Source organism: Micromys minutus (assembly GCF_963924665.1).
Source record: "Micromys minutus genome assembly, chromosome: 16".
In the NCBI taxonomy this organism is placed as follows: domain Eukaryota; kingdom Metazoa; phylum Chordata; class Mammalia; order Rodentia; family Muridae; genus Micromys; species Micromys minutus.
This window is the reverse complement of record NC_137985.1, coordinates 47396980-47417011: the sequence shown is the minus strand read 5'-3', so window position 1 is coordinate 47417011 and position 20032 is coordinate 47396980. Positions and strand designations below refer to the sequence as shown.

Genomic DNA, 20032 nt, shown 5'->3' with positions numbered 1-20032 from the left:
AGATCACTGAGGCAGGGAGCAGGTGAGTCGGGGGCGGAGATCTGCGGTGGCCGCGCCTTGCCTGCGTCAGTCGCCGCACCAGGAATAGCCCCCGCCCCCGCCCCCCCGCCCCGCATCGGGTCTGGCAGAGCCTTTACGCAGGAGCTGGGGAGCGTCTATTCCTGTCGGGCTGTGGGAGGAGGCGGCGAGGGAGGGCGGGAGCTCACCGGTAACTCACAAACAGCCGGGGTGGGGGAGCTGGAGAGACTGGGAAGGGGGTGCAAGGATCACGGAATCGGGGGACCCATGAGCCGCCTGCGCTAGGCTCTGGAAGGGAGGGGACTTGTGTGGCCGCCCCACCTCCCCTCCTACCAGTAAGTCCCTCTGCCAAGCCTGCCTCCCACTGGTTTACTCAGCCCTGGAAAGCCATTCAGATTCCCTTTCCACGATTTACAAGCTGTGTGACCGTGGCCAAGTCACATAACCTTTCCGAGCCTGGGGTTCCTGCTCTTTATTTCAGGGGAGTAGTAGTGCCTCTTCCTGAGGTTGTTGGAAGAATATAAGATGCAAGGAGCATCACCGACACCTGCGGGGAAGGGGCTCTAGGTAGGTCTGAGCTAAGGATAAATATAGACAGAAGGCAGGAATGTCCCAAGCAGTGGTGTGCCAGTGAGGCTGAGAGGTATCCAGGATCGGTTTCGCTGGAACAGGTTTGTGCAACTCTTTGGACTATGTGTGTGAGGCTGGTCTGTGGAAATCAAGGCAGTGCTGTGGGTGGGGACGAGAAGCTGGCCTCTCCAAGCCAGCCAGGTGTCTCTGAAATGTTAGTCTGACTCCTTGGAAGGCGAGCAAGGCACTGGGAACGGGATCCTTGCCCACCCCAGAAAGGCACAGGCCTTGTGCTGGTCTTTTCCTGTCCTGCTTAGATTCCTTCTTTGCCTGCTTACAAACTATCCGGAGTGCTAAGGTGCTAATGGGGAGAAGGGAACTCTGCCTTGTGGTGTCTTCATTGATGGTTATTCTAATAAAGCTGGCATGGTTTTAAGGGGCATCTGGCTTCAAGCAGATGGAAGAGGTACTGTAGAAGGATGTGAGGTCCCAGTGGGTTGCTTGCCTACACCGCAGCCACCCTGCCAGGCTAGTCTCTGATCTGTGGCCCAAGGAAAGTCTGAGTCTCTATATAAAGGTCTTATTCTTTGGAGCCATCTGAAGATGTGGTACCCACCAAACTCAGTATTTATCTTAGAGAGTTAGATGGTAAATAGCTAAGCCCAGACTGAGGATCTATACTGCCCTCTGCTGGTCACTTAGTAGCGTGCCATCCTCTGGAGCCTTCCAGATAGACCTGCTGCCCTCTGCTGGACAGGAAACCCGACGGGGTGGGGACTAGGAGGCTAAAGCAGATTCTAGACCTGGCCTCCGGGTAGACCCACTTAGCCAGTTCGGTTTCCACGTCCCCTTCCTGTGATTCCCGGCGACCGGCATCGCCCTAAGATCCCTAGAAATGGTGGTGGTGTGTTGGGGGGTTGGGGTGGGGTTCTGGACATTTTGAGAGGAGAGGTCAAGACCTGACCCTCCTCAAGCCGTCCTCTAAACAACTGTGTTGGGGGGGGTGCGGGAGGGGACTGTCTTTCCACGTGCGTGTGTCGGTCCACACGGCAGTATGCAGTGACCCCAGTTAACACGTGTGAACACACGCGCTCACATGCACACGCATGTGGCCAGAGACAAATCACACGCGAGTGGGTGCTCGCACTCTGGGAAGACCGCGGGCTGGACTGGCTTAAGACTTGCTGGAGCCTGGGACCCAGAGGGGCGCTGCGTGGTGCAGGACGGGAGCGCGGGGGCGCCGGCCCGGGAGCGTTCTTCGTCTGCGCCCCGCTGCCACTCTCGCTGCCCCCTGGGCGCTGGGCAGCTGCCGGGGCGCTCCTCGAGCTTCACCCGGTTCTCTGAAAGAAGGACCCCCACCCAGGTTTTGCGGCCGCGCCTTCTCTCTCCTCCCCCGCCCGGCTCCAGAGCTCGCTCACTAGCTCCCTCCCTCTCTCTGTCCCTCCTCCCTCCCTGGCTCGCTGCTCGCTCCTCTCGCTCCCTCCCCGCGCCGCGGCAGAGCGCGGAGCCCGAGCGGGAGCCGGCGCGGGAGCCGGAGCGGGCGGCAGCTCAGGAGGCGGCCGGACCCGGACCCGTCCCGGTCCCGGAGCGCGCGGAGTCCCCACCCGCGCCGCTCCGGCCCCTCTCCCGACGCGGGGCTCAGAGCAGCATGCGCGGCAGCTGCCCACCGGCCCCAGCCCTGGCCCCGGCCCCGCTGCGGAGAACGCCCGGCCTCGACCCCGGCCCCAGCGGTAGAGGCGGTGGCGGCCGCTCCCGGTCGGCCCGAGGGACAGAGCCAGGCTTCGGGAGCCCGCGACACGCATCCTGAGAGCTCCTGCTCTTCAGCCCGCCGCGGCCTCCGCCTCCGCCCCCGACTCCCGAGCTCCTGCCCTAGGGCGGGCTGGGCTCCCGTCCGCGTGGGACAGACAGACGGACAGCCAGCCCTGCGAGGGCGCGCGGACCGGGCGGAGGTGTTGTAGGAGGAGACGGAGGAGGGGGGCTGGGCTGGGGCTGGGGCCGCGCCGGCAAGAGAGACATGCGATTGGTGACCAAGCCGAGCGGACGGACAGCGCGCCCGAGATGCAGGTGAGCCCCTCCGCCTTGGCCGAGCCCGAGGCGGCAGCCCTGCGGCGAGTGCCTCTGGGAGCTGCTGTCGGCCCAGGCTTCACCCTCCCGGGGCTATGTAGGACACCTTGTACCACCCATACCCCCTTTGGGGTCGCAGGCCTGACCCTCAAGTTTCAAATGATTTTCCCATTTCCGTTCCGCCGGTCCTAATAGATCCCAGGTTGGCAAGCTGGGACCCGTGGTCAAGGAGAGATCCCTACCATTCCATTCCATTCCATTCCTGCCCTGGTGCCCCCTAAATCATCCTTCCATTCTGGACACTGACCGCCCAAAAGAATATGTTCTCTCAGCCCTGGATGGGTGTCTTTCGGTAGACCAGAGACCACCCCCCAGCCCTTAAGCTTGGAGACACAGCTAGCAAACAGTTTCTCCCCAAGCTCCAGCTAGAATTGCCCCCTCTCTCCACAGGAGCCTTATCAGCCTCTTTCTGGCTCCTTTCTCGCTCCTCCTGGGTGAAAGGGAAGTGGAGGGCGGAAGAAAAGGGAGGGGGGGGAGTCCAGTTGAGGAAGACCCGGGAACCTTAGGGGCTCCCCTTTGTCTTCGTTCAGCCGGGCTTCTCACCTTCTCTTGCCCCACTTTTCATACCGAGGGAAATAGATGGGAAGTGGGAGCCTGCTGCTAGGGGGGAGGTGAGGAAGGAGCCTCCTGTGTGTGCCCCCAAACACACCCTATTCGGGTGGGTTTTTGGGCTCCTCCATGCCCTCTAAGACAACCAGATGTTTCTGGGTGGGTCCCGCTTTGAGGAGGGGTGGGGCCAGGTAGGTGGGCCGTCCCTCGGGTCTTTTATTGCCGGGGTCCCTGACCAGCCCCTGACCAGCTCTTGTTGTGGCAGCACCTCCCCTTTGTTCTCAAATGCCCTGTAGTGGGTGGGTGCAGTGGCGACTGGGGCACATGGACGATGCGAGCAGCTCTACCCTGGTGGGTGGGAGTGCAAGAGGCCTGTGGTGGGGGCAGGACCATCTGGGCCAGCCCCTTTCTGCCAGCCCAACCTTTCCTCAGTCTTTGGCTGGACTTGGACAGCCAGAGGGCGCCCAGCTCTCCTGGTTCCCAGCTCTGGGCTCAGCCCTGCTGGCCATTATGCCAACGACTTTAGCACCGGCCTCGGTGCCAGGGGAGCTGGGGTGGGGGGTGACACCAAGCCAGTAGAGAGCCTGGGGTTTCCCTGGCCCCACCGAGGACTGCTAGTGAGTGGGATGGGTGTTCTACTGCTTCTGGTCCTTTGTCCTTGTGTGGGCCAAGAGGGGTACAGAGTCTTCAGCCACTGAGAGGGTGCTGGCACATGGTTTGCTGGAAGGCAAGAGGGAGACTGTAGGAAGGAGAGGCAAAGAAAGCATTGGAGCCATGCTGTGGGTGGGCATATGGTCTGAGAAGACCAGAGGGCAACACCCAACTGCCTCAGCCATAGAAGGACAGGACCCCCCACACCTGGTGGAGCTCTTGGCTCCATGTCCCTTTCCCCATCCCTAGCTAAAATGTGTATGAGACGGCCTTGGGTGGGCTCCATCAAGACCCCGATGCTCCCTAGACCTGGAGCATGTGATGGTTAGGAAGCAGCTTTTATGGGATGGGCGTGTTCCACATGCTGAGGTTTGGTGCTTTGTGAGTGGAGGGGTCCTGAGAAGAATGTAGAGAGATGTTTACCTGTCACGATCCTCTTTGATTCTGGGGAGTCATCTTTTCCATCTGTCTCTAAGCATCCATTTCTTACACTAGATAATTCTCTGTTTCTTTCATTATTATTATTTTTGAACTCAGCATTCTAGAGGACTATGGGCTTCCTCCCACAGAATGAGCTGTTGCTTAGTAAAGAGAGAGAGAGAGAGAGAGAGAGAGAGAGAGAGAGAGAGAGAGAGAGAGAGAGAGAGTTGAGTTGAACAGGACCTATGTTCTGATAGCTGAGCCACTGTTAGGTGCCCCCAGTGAAAGCGGAAGGCTGTCCCTGCAGGCTAGAATCTTGGTCTGGCTTTTCTGTGTGGGACTTTCCAGCCCCAAGTTCCCCTCCGGGGACAAAACTACTGATTGTAACTTGTCCCTTCCACTTCTTCCCCATATACCTGAATCCTCTCTTGACTTGATCTAGCATCCCTTCCTTACAAGGCCCTCTCCTTCCAAAAGCCTCCCCTAGCTGCTCTTAGTATCCCCAGCTCTAAGGAACCACAGTGGTTTTACAGATGGCGCAGCAGCCCATTCATTCACGCGTTTATTCTGAACATCCTGGTGAGCTGCCTCCTTGGCTCCTGGATAGACCTTCTTATGGATTACCCTGAGCACCTAGGCAACCCTCTGGACGTGGGAAAGATACCATGAGGCCCACGGGACCTCCTGGCAAGGACAACCTGGAGCGGACATAGAGCCCTCACCTGCATGAATGAGTGGAGCTAATATGCACCAACAATGTCCCGGGTAGACCGGAGAGAGCCAACGCAGAGTGCTCCAGAAGTGAGGATTTCTCTGTGGAGAGGGTGTAGTCAGGCTCTTAGGAGAAGATGGCTGATTGAGCCCTGAAGTAGCATCAGGCTTTGCAGGGACGTGAGGGCAGGGTTCTAGAGTAAGGAGGCTCTCTGAAGGAAGCTTTGAAAAGGCAGGGTCATTCCCAAACACATTTGTAGCCTCTTGATTCTGACCTCTGTGTAGGAATGGATAAGTGCCTATCCAGCAGCTCCGCAGAGTGCCCAGCATCCCCAGTGCCACCTCCCTGTGACAGCAGACCTGAGAACTAGAGGCCTGGTTCAAGCCTCAACTCCACCACTACCGAGTTCTGTGACTTGGGGTGACGTACTTAATCTCTCTGGGCCTCCATGTCCTTCCCAGGGAAGTGGTGTTAACTGGTTTCTACCTTAGTGGAGGTGGTGCCGATTAAGTGTGCTGACACATACAATGAATGCACTTAGATTGGTGCGGAGCACCCAGTAAGTGCTTAATGAGGGCCAGCTTCTCGGACATTTCTATCAGCAATGTGCCTCCCACTTTCTCATTGTAGGTGGTGCCGAGATGTGGTTTTATAGCCAAGGAAACAATCAGAAGGGGGGTGACCTGTCAAAAGCCCCCATCTTGGAGGTGTGAGCTCATTCTAAAGTGCTCTCCTCCTGACCATGGGGAGGGGGCGCAGCCGTGCTCACTGGTCCAGGTCTAGCATTTGTATTAATGACGGAAGTACTTGCCGAGGCATAGTGACACACCCCTGCCATCCCAGCCCTTGGGAGGCAGAGGCGGGTGGTTCTCTGTGGATCCAAGGCCAACCTGGTCTACCTAGTAGGTTTCATGCTAGCCAAGGCTACACAGTGGGACGCACACACACACAAATAATAAATAGAACAAAATAAATCGTAGTAGTGCTTGTGATAGCATAGTGATCACGTGATCCAACTCCCCGACTGTAGCGCTCAGACGTCCCGCGCACTCCACACCTCACCCTCAGCTCTGAGACAATTACCACCCTACATTATGTACCTAAGTTTCTCTTGCCTCTGGCATTTGGGACTGAGGCTGTAGCTCAGTGGTAGGACACCTGCCTAGCGTGCATAATGCTCTGGGGTTCAATTCCCAGCACCAAAAATAAAATAATCTCTTTATTATAAACTCTGGCATGTTTAGTTTAGTTTTTTTTTTTTTTTTTTGTCTCTATAAAACATAAACAAATATAGTCCCGAGGAACTGGCTTTTTCATTCATTATTATGTTGTTGCAAATGATAGTGGATATTCGGCACCCATTCATTTTTCCCTGATGGATTTGGTTGTCGCTTGAATGTAACACAGTGTATTCCTGGCCCTCCTATTGATGAGCATTTGGGCTGTTACTCTTGCTGGCTCTTACTGATAGTGCTGCCACAACCCCCCCTCCCTGTCTCCCGAGGCAGTGTGGGAAGTGTTGGTCTGTGGGACGTGTTTATGTTGGGCTTCCCTGGAACTGTGCCAATGTGTTTTCCAAATTGGTTGGACCACTCCATGCCCCCCTCACAGGGGGCGGCTCCTCCCACTGCCCCCACCACGACTCCACACTGTCTGTTGGCTGTCTTGATTTTTTTCTTGATTGAATGGGTGTAAAATAGGATTTCATTATAGCCTTGATTTGTGTTTCTGGGATTTAAGGTTTGTAGTGTATGAAGGGGGGGGTGGCAGGCAGTATCCAGTGTGGGTCCGATGCTCACTCAGTGGTTTCCCCCCCTCCCCCCATGAAAGTCAGTTTCCTCCTGCAAGGGAATATTGCTGGTATAAAATCTGAGCTTGCAAGGGCAGGAGTGGTGGGAGGAGACCCCCCCTCCCCCCAAGGAACTGGAAATGAAGACAGAGCAAGGCTTATGTCCCTAGGCAGCAAAAACAAAAGGAGCTCGATTCTGGGAGACCCAATAGGGCTGCCCAGGCTCAGGAGATACAGGGAGCCAGTGCTCGGCTCTCTGAAGATCCCCTTCCTGCACCCTGACATTGACATGAGGCCTGGCACTGGTGATAGAAAGAGTGTGGTGAACAACTGCTGGATAAACATGTGTGTGTTCCAACATTCACGACTTTCTGAAGCACCCTCTCTGATCCCTCTTGCCCATGCGATGAATGAAGGGTGACCGAGCAAGATGGCTCCTGGGTATCCAAGGGTCGCTAAACCGCAAGGCCCACCGGAGGATCTAAGAAGCCAGGTGTTGACAGGCTAAGTTGGAGTAACTTCCCTGCCAGCCTGGTGTACCCGAAATTGATTTCACCCGCCTTTCTGCCCAGGCCTGGGCCCCTGGAGCTGGTTAGAGACAAGCGCCAGGGCTGGCGGAATAATTATGCCTATTTCATGTGACACCCAAATTGATTGCCGCCAGGGTGACATTACCAGGGCATTGTTCCTCATCTCCAACCTCTTATTACATGTTATTAGGGTGTGTGGTGTGTGTGTTTTTCTATTTTTTTTTTCCATTTCAGGGAATTAATCTCTCCCTGCCATGTCCTCTGCTGTCCTCTGCAGAGCGTCACTCTCAGCCTGGAAAGGAGGCAGGGGCCTAGCCAGCGTCCCTTTTCTACGTGGTCCTGAGCAGGCCTGCAGATACAGCTGGGGGCCTGGCTATCTCTAGTCCCTTGGCTTGAATCCAAGATGTGGATCTCTCAGAGCCGAGAGAGGCCGATGATGAGATAGAGCTTTCAGAAAGGCCTCTGCTTGCATGCATCCTAAGCCAGGCTGCTCCCAGGGAGGCCAGGGCAGGCTGCTCATCTACCTCCCTTTTGTCTCGTTCCACCCACGGTCTTGGCTCAGCTCTCTGGTACAAAGACATGGACACTTGATGTCTTCAGCCTTGACTCTGTTCTTAGAGATTTGCAGTGGTTCTCACCTCCTGTGGACTTCTGCAATAGCAGCTTGGTGGTCACTCAGCTGTGCAGAGCCCAGCATAGCCTGTGTCTGAGCAGAGGATCTACCAGCCCCCTGGCATGAGCTCAGTTTACCATGTTGGAGGAATGGGCTTTTGCAAGGGGCTGGCTGGGACTCAGCCGAGCCGAAAGGGCTTGAGCAGCCAATGCTAGGGAAAGTGTGCTGTTTGTATTCAAAGCTTGTCTAGCCATAAGTAACTCAGCAGATCTTGCTTTCCCCCTTTTGTGAAGCACAAATATCCAAAGCCATTGCTCACCCATGAACTGGTGCCACCATGAGATGTGTGAGCACACTGGAATGACAGAGAAATTTGTACAAACATGGTTGTACAAAGAAGGTAACAGCCTGAGATTGTGAGCCCCTGGCGTTCTTAGACCGAATTTCCTCATCTGTATGGTGGTCTCCAAGATTCGGTTCCTCTGGGTTCAGACTGGCTCAGGGCCTTGACCTAACAGCCCAGGCTCAGTTTGCTCATCCGTTCAGTGGGTTGATATGCTGAGGGCCAGTGAGGCCATCATGCTTAGTATGTGTTCAGAGTAAACAACTTTCCTCCATCTTCATGAGCTCTCTGGGTCCAGCATGGTGAGGCAGCATGGAATCTTCCAGCCCCTTTGCAAATGGAGAGATTATGGTCTCAAGGGATAAGAGAGCTTTAAGATTTTGTGGGTCCCTAGAAGAACTGTCAGGACAAGCAGGGGTATAAAAATCCCAGCTCTGCCCCTTGCTGCTGTGTGACTTTCAGCAATATGACTTCTCTGTGCCTCAGCTTCCCCGTCAGGTGAACAGGCATAAGTATACCAGCCTCCGAAGTGATTGTGAAGATAACCAGTTGCCTAGCCGTGTGTGAGCTACTCTGCTATGTCCGTACATTCTGTAAGAGACTACGGAAGGTGAGGCAGAGTTTAGACTCTCTGGCGAGCGTTCTAACCATGCTATGGCCTTGAACAAATTCACAGCATCTCTCTGTGTTTCCAATATTTTGGGTCACTCTATATAGTCTTGGATGGCCCGGAACTTTGTAGAACAAGCTGTCATCAAACTCACAGAGATCCCCCTGCCTCCGCTTCCCAAGTGCTAAGATTAAAGGCATGCACTGATGTAACTAGCTGTTACCAATTTTCTACCCCTGGAATGGAATAATAATTCCACCTGTCTTGATGACTAGCTGTGTTTCCATAGGATGCTTGATGCCAGGGCCCCCCTAAGAGGGTTCCCAACCTCCATCACCATATTGTTTAAATTGCTAGCTAACCCCAGGCCCTGATGCTTTCCCTCCATTTTGTCCCTGCTCAAATCTGTAGATCTGTGTTCATCTTTCTCAAGTCCTGGGGCTACGCAGATAGCAGTAAGCTGGGACATCTTGAGGGGCCCCAAGGAGTGACAGGGCAGAACAGGAGTATTCCTGCTTGCATGGAGGGCAGTGTAGGAGGCTTCATGGGTGCCTTTCTGTCCCTGAGAGTAGAGATTGGCATCTCAGATCAGAAGAAGGGTCACATGGAGATGCAGGTCCTGGGTTTCCCAAGTTTCTCTATCATCATGTCACAAAGCCCTGGCCAGCATCTCTTCACCTAGGGGACAGCTCCCATTCAAGAAGGGGAGTGCTGTCTAATGAGGCAGGCCCAGCACAAGTGACCCTGTAAGGTGAGTGGCAAGCTCTAACCACCACCCCCCCCCCCCGCCGCACCCCTAGGATCACACAACAGGATGTGGTGCCCCAGCTTGAATCCAGGATACAGCCCATGAGCCCTTGGTCACCATAGTTCACTCTCTCTAGCCCTATATATAGAAACCTTTAAACACTAAGATGCTTTGACAATTAAAATTCATAATTTATCCCGCAAATGGCCTGAGGTTGTGAGCTTGCCGGAAGGCTGGTAGCTCCTGAGACAGGCTGTGCTTGGGTGGAGTGGGCAGGGGCCTCTCTCCCTTGCACTCAGGGGCCAGATGCTTGTCCAGGTTAGCCCAGGGAGTGCAGGGCAGATAAGGTGCCTGGAGACTGGCCTGACCTCACTCAACCTAAAAGGCTGATAGGAAAGCAGCCCACCTGGTTGGTGCCCTCCAGTCTCAGGCCAGGTAAACACACTAGGGAAAAGACTGAATTTCTCAGGGTGCCGGCAAGGCAGAGCTGGTGCCACCCGGCCACGTGATCCCTCCCCCACAAACACATTGGTCACACATACATACTGGTGTTTTCTCCATGTGTGTCACATACTATCCGTGTGTACATACACCCAGGGAGCCGAGCAACTCAAGAGCTAGAGGAAAATAAAGAGGTATGCACGACAAAGGATGTGACCTCAATTTTCTTCCAGGTTGACTTTTCTCTCCTGTTGGGGGCGGGGGTGTAGCTGGAGGTGAGTACCATCCAGGAGAGGACACACTGGGCTGTTCCAGCCTGCCAAGAGGGCACTTCCTTCGCAGTGGCTGATCCTCCTCTCAGGGTCCCCTCCCCTGTACCCAGGTGGCTTGCTCCTGGGCTCTCAGCCTAGCACTGCAGACTAACACTACATTCCCCCATTAGCAGCTCCCTCCTTAAACCATTATCAGCCATTCGCACCTCGGCAGGGATGAGTCAGGACAGCCAGAATAGAGTGTCTTGAAGGAGCCCAGGGACTGGGCCAGGATTTGGGGCACAAGAGCCCCAACGGGAGTTTCACTCTCACATGCTTTCAGATTGACCTGGCTTCAAACCACCTCCTCCTTCTTCGCCAGCTTCCTTTCTCTGCCCTCTCCACTTCCCTTCTGGAAGAGCCTCTTAAGCCCAAACTGGGTGTCTGGGGACAGGGTTGAACCTAGTGTTTCAGGGGCTGTCCTCACAGTGGTATGATTCTTTGATTAGTTAAGGTGGGAGAGGCTAGGGTTGCAGAGATGAATGAAATCTAACTTAGTATTTTAGTCTAGGGGCCAAAGTGAAAGAGAGGAGGAAGACTAGGAGCAACGATCCAGAGAGGCCCCCAAGAGAAGAGGTCCCACCAGCTTGGCGATGGAAGCTGGGCAGGCATGTCATGGGAGAGGGGGACCAACAGCTGTGGAATGTCTCTAGAAGGGAACTGTACTACCCCAGCCTCTTGGTCCTAGCTGACAGTGAACAGATAACATGTAACTGGCGCTATGATGCTGTAACTTGAATCCAGCAACACTGAGGCCAAAGACCAAGGAAGGCCCCAGAAAGCCAGCAAGTGGGAGCAAAGCTGCCTTGAAAGGCCCAGGCTTTACTGAATCCCCTCACTTTTTCCTTAGCCTCTTTCTGCCCATCTAAAGATGGCTAGCTGATCAGATCCACTACAGGGGTAGTGGTGAGATCAGGGTAGGTGAACAGGCCCCACACTGACAACCGGATGCCATACAATGTGAGGCAGAGGCTGGACACATGGCTCCCATGCAGGCTCTGGCCCCATCTACTGCTGACATTTGGGGGGGGGGGGTTTACTGTGTCACTCTGGCTGCTCTAGAACTGGCTATGTAGACCAGGCTAGCCTAGAGCTCCCATAGATCTTTCTGCCTCTGCCTCCCTGGTGTTGAGATTAAAGGCACACACCATCAAGCCTGAACTCTCCCTGACTGTTGCCACTTCCCTGTCCTTGTGCCTGTCGCCCTCCACCCGATTGTCCTTCTGCCTCTCTGACCCAGCCTATGAAGCCCATGTGACTGACTATCTTCTGTCATCCTCATCCTCTCCTCTCTTCCCCTCCCACGGGGTCCTTTATGGATATCGAGGCTGAGTGCTCTAGGGAGTTCTCTAGCTAGCCTGCCAGCTCTGCTATGCTGCACACCCACCTGTGGGATAGTGGGCTTCAAAGCAATGTGCCCAGAAGTCCAGGGGACCGCCACCCCTGAGGAACGCTGGGTGGGAACATCGTGGGATACCGACAGAAAGCCCAGCATTCCTAAGCTCATCCCAAATGAGAAGAGACTTGGGTCCAAACAGGGGCGTGGTTTACAGGCAGCCAAGTGGAAAGTCATCAAACACAGGCCAGGTGGCCCGCGTACTGCAAGGGCTAAGCACATGGCTCTCTGAGGGCCAGCAGCTTCCCGATTCCCCAAGTCACATTATAATAGGACCCTCAGGCATGCCCTTGCGTGCGCGCGCGCACACACACACACACACACACACACACACACACAAACACACACCAGGCAGCTGGCTTTCCAAAGACCTGCAGACCCACCAGAGGAAACAGAGTGCTGCTGCCTCTGGCTTTGTGACTTCATGCTGGCGCAAGTGAGTTCCCTTCCTGTACCTTGGTTTCTGCAAAATGAGTGTAAAATGCCCCCTTGAGACCCCTGTTCCCTGGGTTTCTGAGACAGCCTGGAAAGCTCCACCCATGCATCCTACAGCTGCTGGTGTCCAGTGTTAGCCCCTCCCCCCCCACCTCCACCCTACAAGCTTTGGGAGCCTGGCTCCTCCGTGCTGTACCCAGGAGCCATCAGACACTGCCTATGGGACAACATGACTCCAGCCCACCCATGAGGAATCCCACACCTTTTCCTCCACCACCAGCCATTCTCCCCACCAGAGTCCCAGTGTGAAGGAAGTCCCAGTCAGGGGAGCTGAGCAGCCCAGGGCTCACAGAGATCCTCCCAGCCTTGATGAAACTTCCACTCAGGTCTTCAGCCTTTGTCTCCAAACAAAGATGTTTCACTGTCCAGCATTTTGGGTGTCAGTTCCTTGAGACTCTGAAATTCAGTGTCTGATGGCCAGTAAAGAGGGCTAGGAAGAGCACACTTCCAGGGCACCCAAGAGGTAATGAACTGCAAATGACCAGTGTCTGAGCTGGCCATGTCTACCCAGGACATTCGGAAAGGTGTGGGTGGTGGCTGGCAACCCTACTGCAGGAAAGGTTCGGAGCCTCATCTTGAACTGATCGCTCAGCTTCTTCTCAGCCCAGCTCCAGGGAGGACTCAGACGACTGCAGGGTCTGGGCGGCGTGCCCTGGGCACTGCTGTCCTCTGTCTGCTACCTGCCTGTCTTTGATGTTTATTTTCTTCATATTTATTGTTCCAATTTTGAATTCTTGCCCTCATGAGAAGCCCTTCAGGGGGGCAAGGATCCGAAAGAAAGCACTAATTAAAAAGCATAAAGCACCCTGAAAAGTGCAGGAACAGCCTTGGACTGCCAGAACCCTGGTGACAGCCTGGGTGACCCCCTCAGATACGACCTGCCCAGTAGGAGGAGCCCGCCGTGCTGGTATGGGCAGGCCCTCTAACCTCTCAGTTTCCCTACCTTTCAGGACAGCCACCTGTAAAAGACAGAGGCTTGGGAGGTAGCTCAGTCTGTAAAACCACACAAACATGAGACCTGGGTTCAGACCCCACATAAAAATGCCAAGTACCGTGGTGTTTACCTGGAATCCTGGTGCTAGGGAGGTAAGGACAGGGGTCCCCAGAGCTCAGTGACCAGCCAGTCTAGCTGAATTGGTGAACTCCAGACTGGGCGAGAGATGTGTGAAGGAGCAAGGGGAAACCTGAGAGAGGAGGTCACCTGATGTTGACCTCTGGCCTCCACATGACCACAGGGTGCATGGCCCATTGTTCTGTGGTTAACTACCTGGGTTGGGGTGTTTGCACTATAGGGCAAGGCTGCCTAGCTTTTCCATCAACATTTTTTCTTTTCTTTTATTGGATATTTTCTTTATTTACATTTCTAGTGTTATCCCCTTTCCCGGTTTTCCCTCCAGAAACCCCCTATGCCACCCGGTCCCCCTTCCTCTATGAGGGGGCTCCCCCATTCATCCACACAGTTCCTCCTGCCTCCCCACCCTAGCATTCTCCTTCACAGGACCAAGGGCCTGTCCTCTCACGGATGCTCAACAAGGACATCCTCTGCTACATATGCAGCTGGAGCCATGTGCCCCTCTATGTGAACTCTTTGGTTGGTGGTTTAGTCCTGGGAGCTCTTGGGGAGGGGTCTGGTTGTTTGATATTGTTGTTCTTTCTATGGGGTTGCAAACCCCTTCAGCTCCTTCAGTCCTTTCTCTAACTCTTCTCAGTCCAATAGTTGGCTGTGAGCATCCACCTCTGGATTTGTCAGGTTCTGGCAGGGCCTCTCAGGAGACAGCTATATCAGGCTTCTGTCAGCAAGCACCTCTTGGCATCTACAATACTGTCTGAGTTTGGTGGCTGTATGGGCTGGATCCCCAGGTGGGCAGTCTCTGGATGACCTTTCCTTCAGTCTCTGCTCCACACTTTGTCTCTGTATTTCCTCCTGTGATTATTTTGTTTCCCCTTCTAAGAAGGACTGAAGCACCCACACTTTGGTTTTCCTTCTTCTTGAGCTTCATGTGGTCTGTATCTTGGGTATTCTGAGCTTTTGGGCTAATATCCACTTATCAGTGAGTGCATACCATGTGTGTTCTTTTGTGATGGGGTTACCTCACTCAGGATAATATTTTCTAGTTCCATCTGTCTAAGAGTTTCATGAAGTCATTGTTTCTAATAGCTGGGTAGTACTCCATTGTGTTAATGTACCCACATTTTCTGTATCCATTCCTCTGTTGAAGGACATCTGGGTTCTTTCCAGCTTCTGGCTATTATAAATAAGCAGCTATGAACATAGTGGAACATGTGTCCTTGTTATATGTTGAAGCATCTTTTGAGTATATGCCCAGGAGTGGTATAGCTGGTTCCTCAGGTGTACTATGTTCAATTTTCTGAGGAACCACCAGACTGATTTCCAGAGTGATCGTACCAGCTACAATCCCACAAATTTTAAATACCCCAGGTTTCATTGTTCAGTGGGCCTACATCAAGGCCAGCCCAGCAGAGGGGTTTACATTCCTTATAGCCACCTTCTCTCAATCACACGTTGCCTCCCATACAACATGAGTTCTTGGGCAATTCACACAGGGACAGTGGCAGTGTGACCCAGAGTTTAACATAGGTCACATGGTGGCAGAAGAGCTGCCATAGGCCGAGGCATTGGAATATGCTTCCTGACGTGATCAGCTGCCAGGACACGCGCCCCTCTTTTCCTTACACGGGGCATTATGGCATCATCCACCCCCAAACTGTCCCCTCCTCTTTTCTAACCATCCTCTTTCACCCTAAGTTTTCTCTCAGTCAGTCCGACTGTCATTTGAAATGAGGTGTGACACACCACAATCACAGGCCACTACTGGGAAGAAATCAAGTGTGTCTGTGTTGAAGGCAAGAGATGGTATCTGAGCGACTCACAGATGACTTTGTTGGGGAGGTGATCTTTGGGGTGGAAGGATGAAGAGGCCTTCAGGACAGTTCTCCAAAAGGAAATGGCTTAGAAGCTGGGTGTGCAGAGCCAAGTTGGGGGGTGGGGGGTGTGGCTATGCGGGGTGGGAGGCGATGGGTAGGTTCAGATGCTGTACCCATGTGCATGAAGGGTTTGCCAACACCTCAGGCTCATTACTGTTCCCTTCTTCCGACTTCAGCCTCTTCTCTGGCAGCTCCCAGGCTAGCCCAGGCCTGAGGTGGATGCTAAAAGTCCTATTTACCTCCTGAGGTCCCCAGCCTCACCCCCACACCAGACCCAGCTGCTGGCCCAATTACTTACTGATCACCTGTCAGGATGTTTGCTTTCTGGTGGGTCACTGGAGCGTGTGTGACTGTGGGAAATGGTCCTGTGGGGGCAGGGTAGGGAAAGGCTCAGACATAGAAGAATATGGAGAGAGAATGAGGGGGAGGAAGGGGAGTTGTGTGACAAAGCCCTTGGGGATAACAAAACTGTGCAGATTCCATAACATGTCAATGACACCATGAGTTCTCTCTGGTTAATCAGTCACTTAGTTGATCAACAGCCAGGAAGTACCTGTCAGTTCTTGAAGACCGGTAGAGCATTGAAAGTGTGTGGAGCCAGAGTGCCCAGTCTACACTGCTCCCTGAGCCTCAGTCACCTTATCAGTTGGCATGGGTGACAACTATGATAAATTGAGGCTTGAGGGCAGAAGCTGTGTCAAGAGGAGCCCTGTGGAGGGAAGAGGTGATGGAAACCCAGAGAGGCAAATGGGCTGGGCTTCTGAAGGAGACAGCCTGCGTCTTGGGGATCAGGACAATCCCAGACTCAGCTGGGTCTTTAAACCAGGATTCCTGCAGTCTAGAGAAATGACAGTCTGTGAAGAAAGATGGGGTTAAGACCAGGAAGCAGGAAGCACTCATTCCCTGGGCCGAATAGCTGATCCCATCAGGGCTACACCCTTGTAGAGGAGAGGGTATTGCAGGGCTCACAGGACCCACGGGACCCCAGGTGGGATCTTTCTGCTGAGGCTTTCTGACTGGGTCCTGGCTTCTGGATGGTGCCTTCTACAGGTACCCAGGGTTTGTAGGCCACCCGAGACTCAGTGGCAGAGTTGGGTGGAAAGTTGGGTGGTTCTGGCAAGGAGGAGTGCACTGTGGGCTGGGCCCAGTTGTGTTCTCCCTTCCTCCTCAGGACTATTTCCAGAAACCTGGCCTTGAGCCCTTTGATCCTCTATGAATCAGAGTGGCTCACCAAGGCTCGCTTTATCCCTGAGGAAGCCCTGAGTGGGTTGAGACTCAGGACATGCCTAGAGTGAACTGCCTGTGACCCCTAAAGGAGATGGCGCTGCCCCTCCTCCCCGCAATCCTTCCATCTGGGATGGGGGTGGGGCGGGGTCTATCCAAGCACTGCCTGCTCATGGCCACCTTTGTCCTGTGCTTGCTTCCCGCTGCAGGTGAGCGAGAGGATGCTGGCAGGGGGTATGAGAAGCATGCCCAGCCCCCTCCTGGCCTGCTGGCAGCCCATCCTCCTGCTGGTACTGGGCTCTGTGCTGTCGGGCTCTGCCACAGGCTGCCCGCCCCGCTGCGAGTGCTCAGCGCAGGACCGAGCAGTGCTGTGCCACCGCAAGCGCTTTGTGGCGGTGCCCGAGGGCATCCCCACCGAGACTCGCCTGCTGGACCTGGGCAAAAACCGCATCAAGACACTCAACCAGGACGAGTTTGCCAGCTTCCCACACCTGGAGGAGCTGGAGCTCAATGAGAACATCGTGAGCGCCGTGGAGCCGGGCGCCTTCAACAACCTCTTCAACCTGAGGACGCTGGGGCTGCGCAGCAACCGCCTGAAGCTCATCCCGCTGGGCGTCTTTACGGGCCTCAGCAACCTGACCAAGCTGGACATCAGCGAGAACAAGATCGTCATCCTGCTAGACTACATGTTCCAAGACCTATACAACCTCAAGTCGCTGGAGGTTGGCGACAATGACCTCGTCTACATCTCCCATCGAGCCTTCAGTGGCCTCAACAGCCTGGAACAGCTGACGCTGGAGAAATGCAACCTGACCTCCATCCCCACTGAGGCACTCTCCCACCTGCATGGCCTCATCGTCCTGCGGCTACGACATCTCAACATCAATGCCATCCGGGACTACTCCTTCAAGAGGTTGTACCGGCTCAAGGTCTTAGAGATCTCCCACTGGCCCTACCTGGACACCATGACCCCCAACTGCCTCTACGGCCTCAACCTGACATCCCTATCTATCACGCACTGCAACCTGACAGCCGTGCCCTATCTGGCAGTGCGCCACCTGGTCTATCTCCGTTTCCTCAACCTTTCCTACAACCCCATCGGTTCAATCGAGGGCTCCATGCTGCATGAGCTGCTGCGGTTGCAAGAGATCCAGCTGGTGGGTGGGCAGCTGGCTGTGGTGGAGCCCTATGCCTTCCGTGGGCTCAATTACCTGCGCGTGCTCAATGTCTCTGGCAACCAGCTGACCACCCTGGAGGAGTCAGCCTTCCACTCGGTGGGCAACCTGGAGACGCTCATCCTGGACTCCAACCCACTGGCCTGTGACTGCCGGCTGCTGTGGGTGTTCCGGCGCCGCTGGCGGCTCAACTTCAACAGGCAGCAACCCACCTGCGCCACGCCCGAGTTCGTCCAGGGCAAGGAGTTTAAGGACTTTCCCGATGTGCTCCTACCCAACTACTTCACCTGCCGCCGGGCCCACATCCGGGACCGCAAGGCACAGCAGGTGTTTGTAGATGAGGGCCACACGGTGCAGTTTGTGTGCCGGGCAGATGGTGACCCTCCACCAGCTATCCTTTGGCTCTCGCCCCGCAAGCACTTGGTCTCGGCCAAGAGCAATGGGCGGCTCACAGTCTTCCCTGATGGCACGCTGGAGGTGCGCTACGCCCAGGTACAGGACAACGGCACGTACCTGTGCATCGCAGCCAATGCAGGCGGCAACGACTCCATGCCCGCCCACTTGCACGTGCGCAGCTACTCGCCTGACTGGCCCCATCAACCCAACAAGACCTTCGCCTTCATCTCCAACCAGCCAGGCGAGGGAGAGGCCAACAGCACCCGCGCCACTGTGCCTTTCCCCTTCGACATCAAGACGCTCATCATCGCCACCACCATGGGCTTCATCTCCTTCCTGGGCGTTGTCCTATTCTGCCTGGTGCTGCTGTTTCTATGGAGCCGGGGCAAAGGCAACACAAAGCACAACATCGAGATTGAGTATGTGCCCCGGAAGTCGGACGCAGGCATCAGCTCAGCCGATGCACCCCGGAAGTTTAACATGAAGATGATATGAGGATGGGGCAGGGTGGGGGCACAGGGACCCTCCGCCACCTCTGGGGGAACACTGGGCAGGGAAGGTTGCCCTCTCACGTCCAGGCCTTCCCACCTCCTCCCTGCCCTCCTCACACACTCTCCCCCTCCCGCCCACGCGCCCCTGCTGCCTCGCCAACCTCGCCCTCACCGCCTGCCCTCCTTCTACCAGGATCTCAGAAGGCCAGGCCTGAGGACCCCACCTGCACAGGGGCCAGAGTTCACAGACGAATCCAAAGCCGACGAACCGACACGCGGCAGAGTCAATAATTCAATTAAAAAAAAAAGTTACAAACTTCCTCTGTAACTTGGGTTTCCATAATTAATGGATTTTTATGAAAACTTGAAATAATAAAAAGAAAAAAAAACTATTTCCTATAGCTAGTCGGAATGCAAACTTTTGACGTCCTGATGGCTCCAGGGCCTTCTTCCAACTCAGTTTCTTGTTTTTCTCTTCTTCCTCCTCCTCTTCCTCCTTTCTCTTCTCTTCCCCTGTGGGGAGGGATCACTCAGGAAAACAGGGAAGGAGATTCCAGCCCCACCCTCTGGCCCACTCTGCTAGGTGCCATTTGGAGCCATGGTTGGCAGCTCATCTCCAGGGCCCAGCTCTAGCTGGCTTTTTGCAAGAAGTAGGGGAGGGGGTAGGACTGCCCAGAGGGGGTGGGGCTTGTCTGCTGGCTGCCAGGCAGCACTACCAAGGGGAGGTAGGGGCCAGGCTCGGGTGTGGCTGAAACTGGGACGGGCTGGGGTCCTCCTGGGGAACAGCACAGTCAGTGGAAAGAGTCAGGAGCCAGAGGCAGGCTGATTCCTCTCCTCTGGTCCCAGCTCTGCTGCTCACTGTTGTGTGACCTCAAGCAGGTCGCTGGCCCTCTGGGGCCTCAGTCTCCACATCTGTACAAATGAGAACATTGCCCCTGCCCTGCCTACCTCACAGGGCTGTTGTGAGGAACTCTGATGAGATGATGTATGTGAAACACTTTGTAATCTGTAAAGCGCTGTGCACATGTGTGTGGGTGACTGCTCTCATGGTCATTATTCTCACCGTGGGATGGGGTCCCAATGGGGTTAGGGGCTGGGGATTGATAGGTGCAGCTCCTGGGGCTCCTATTGGCTCCTCCTAAGACATTGGCTGGGCTAGAGAACTTAATAGATCCTTCTACCTCTGGCTGGGGGGCCCCTAGATGGCCTGGACATGTACAAAATTGGGAGTTCCAGCTCTCTCCAGGTCTTATCCGCAAGTGTTTATTGAATATCTGATCTATGCTGCTTCCTGTGAACAGACCTCAGGGTAAAAGGCCATTCTAAGGCAGCCTAGATACAGCCCAGATGAGCCTGTCACCGGCTTTATCAGTCCTTCCACTAGGCCATGCTCCGGGCCTATGCTGGGCTTGGCAAGGGTCTCTTGGATTTGGGTCTGGGACCCAACCACCCTCGAGCTGACCAGGAGAGCCAGACAATC

The 20032-nt window shown here is 54.8% G+C and overlaps 1 protein-coding gene across 1 annotated transcript; it reads left to right on the top strand.

Annotated features, from left to right (window-relative positions):
• Positions 1–2548: 2548 nt before the first annotated feature.
• LINGO1 (leucine rich repeat and Ig domain containing 1) lies at positions 2549–18556 on the top strand (the record flags this gene model as incomplete). Its single annotated transcript, XM_080929767.1, has 2 exons — positions 2549–2652; positions 16700–18556. Exons 1-2 carry the CDS (start codon positions 2647–2649, stop codon positions 18554–18556), a joined length of 1863 nt encoding a protein of 620 aa, XP_080785893.1. The 5' UTR covers positions 2549–2646.
• Between the last annotated feature and the right edge of the window lie 1476 nt (positions 18557–20032).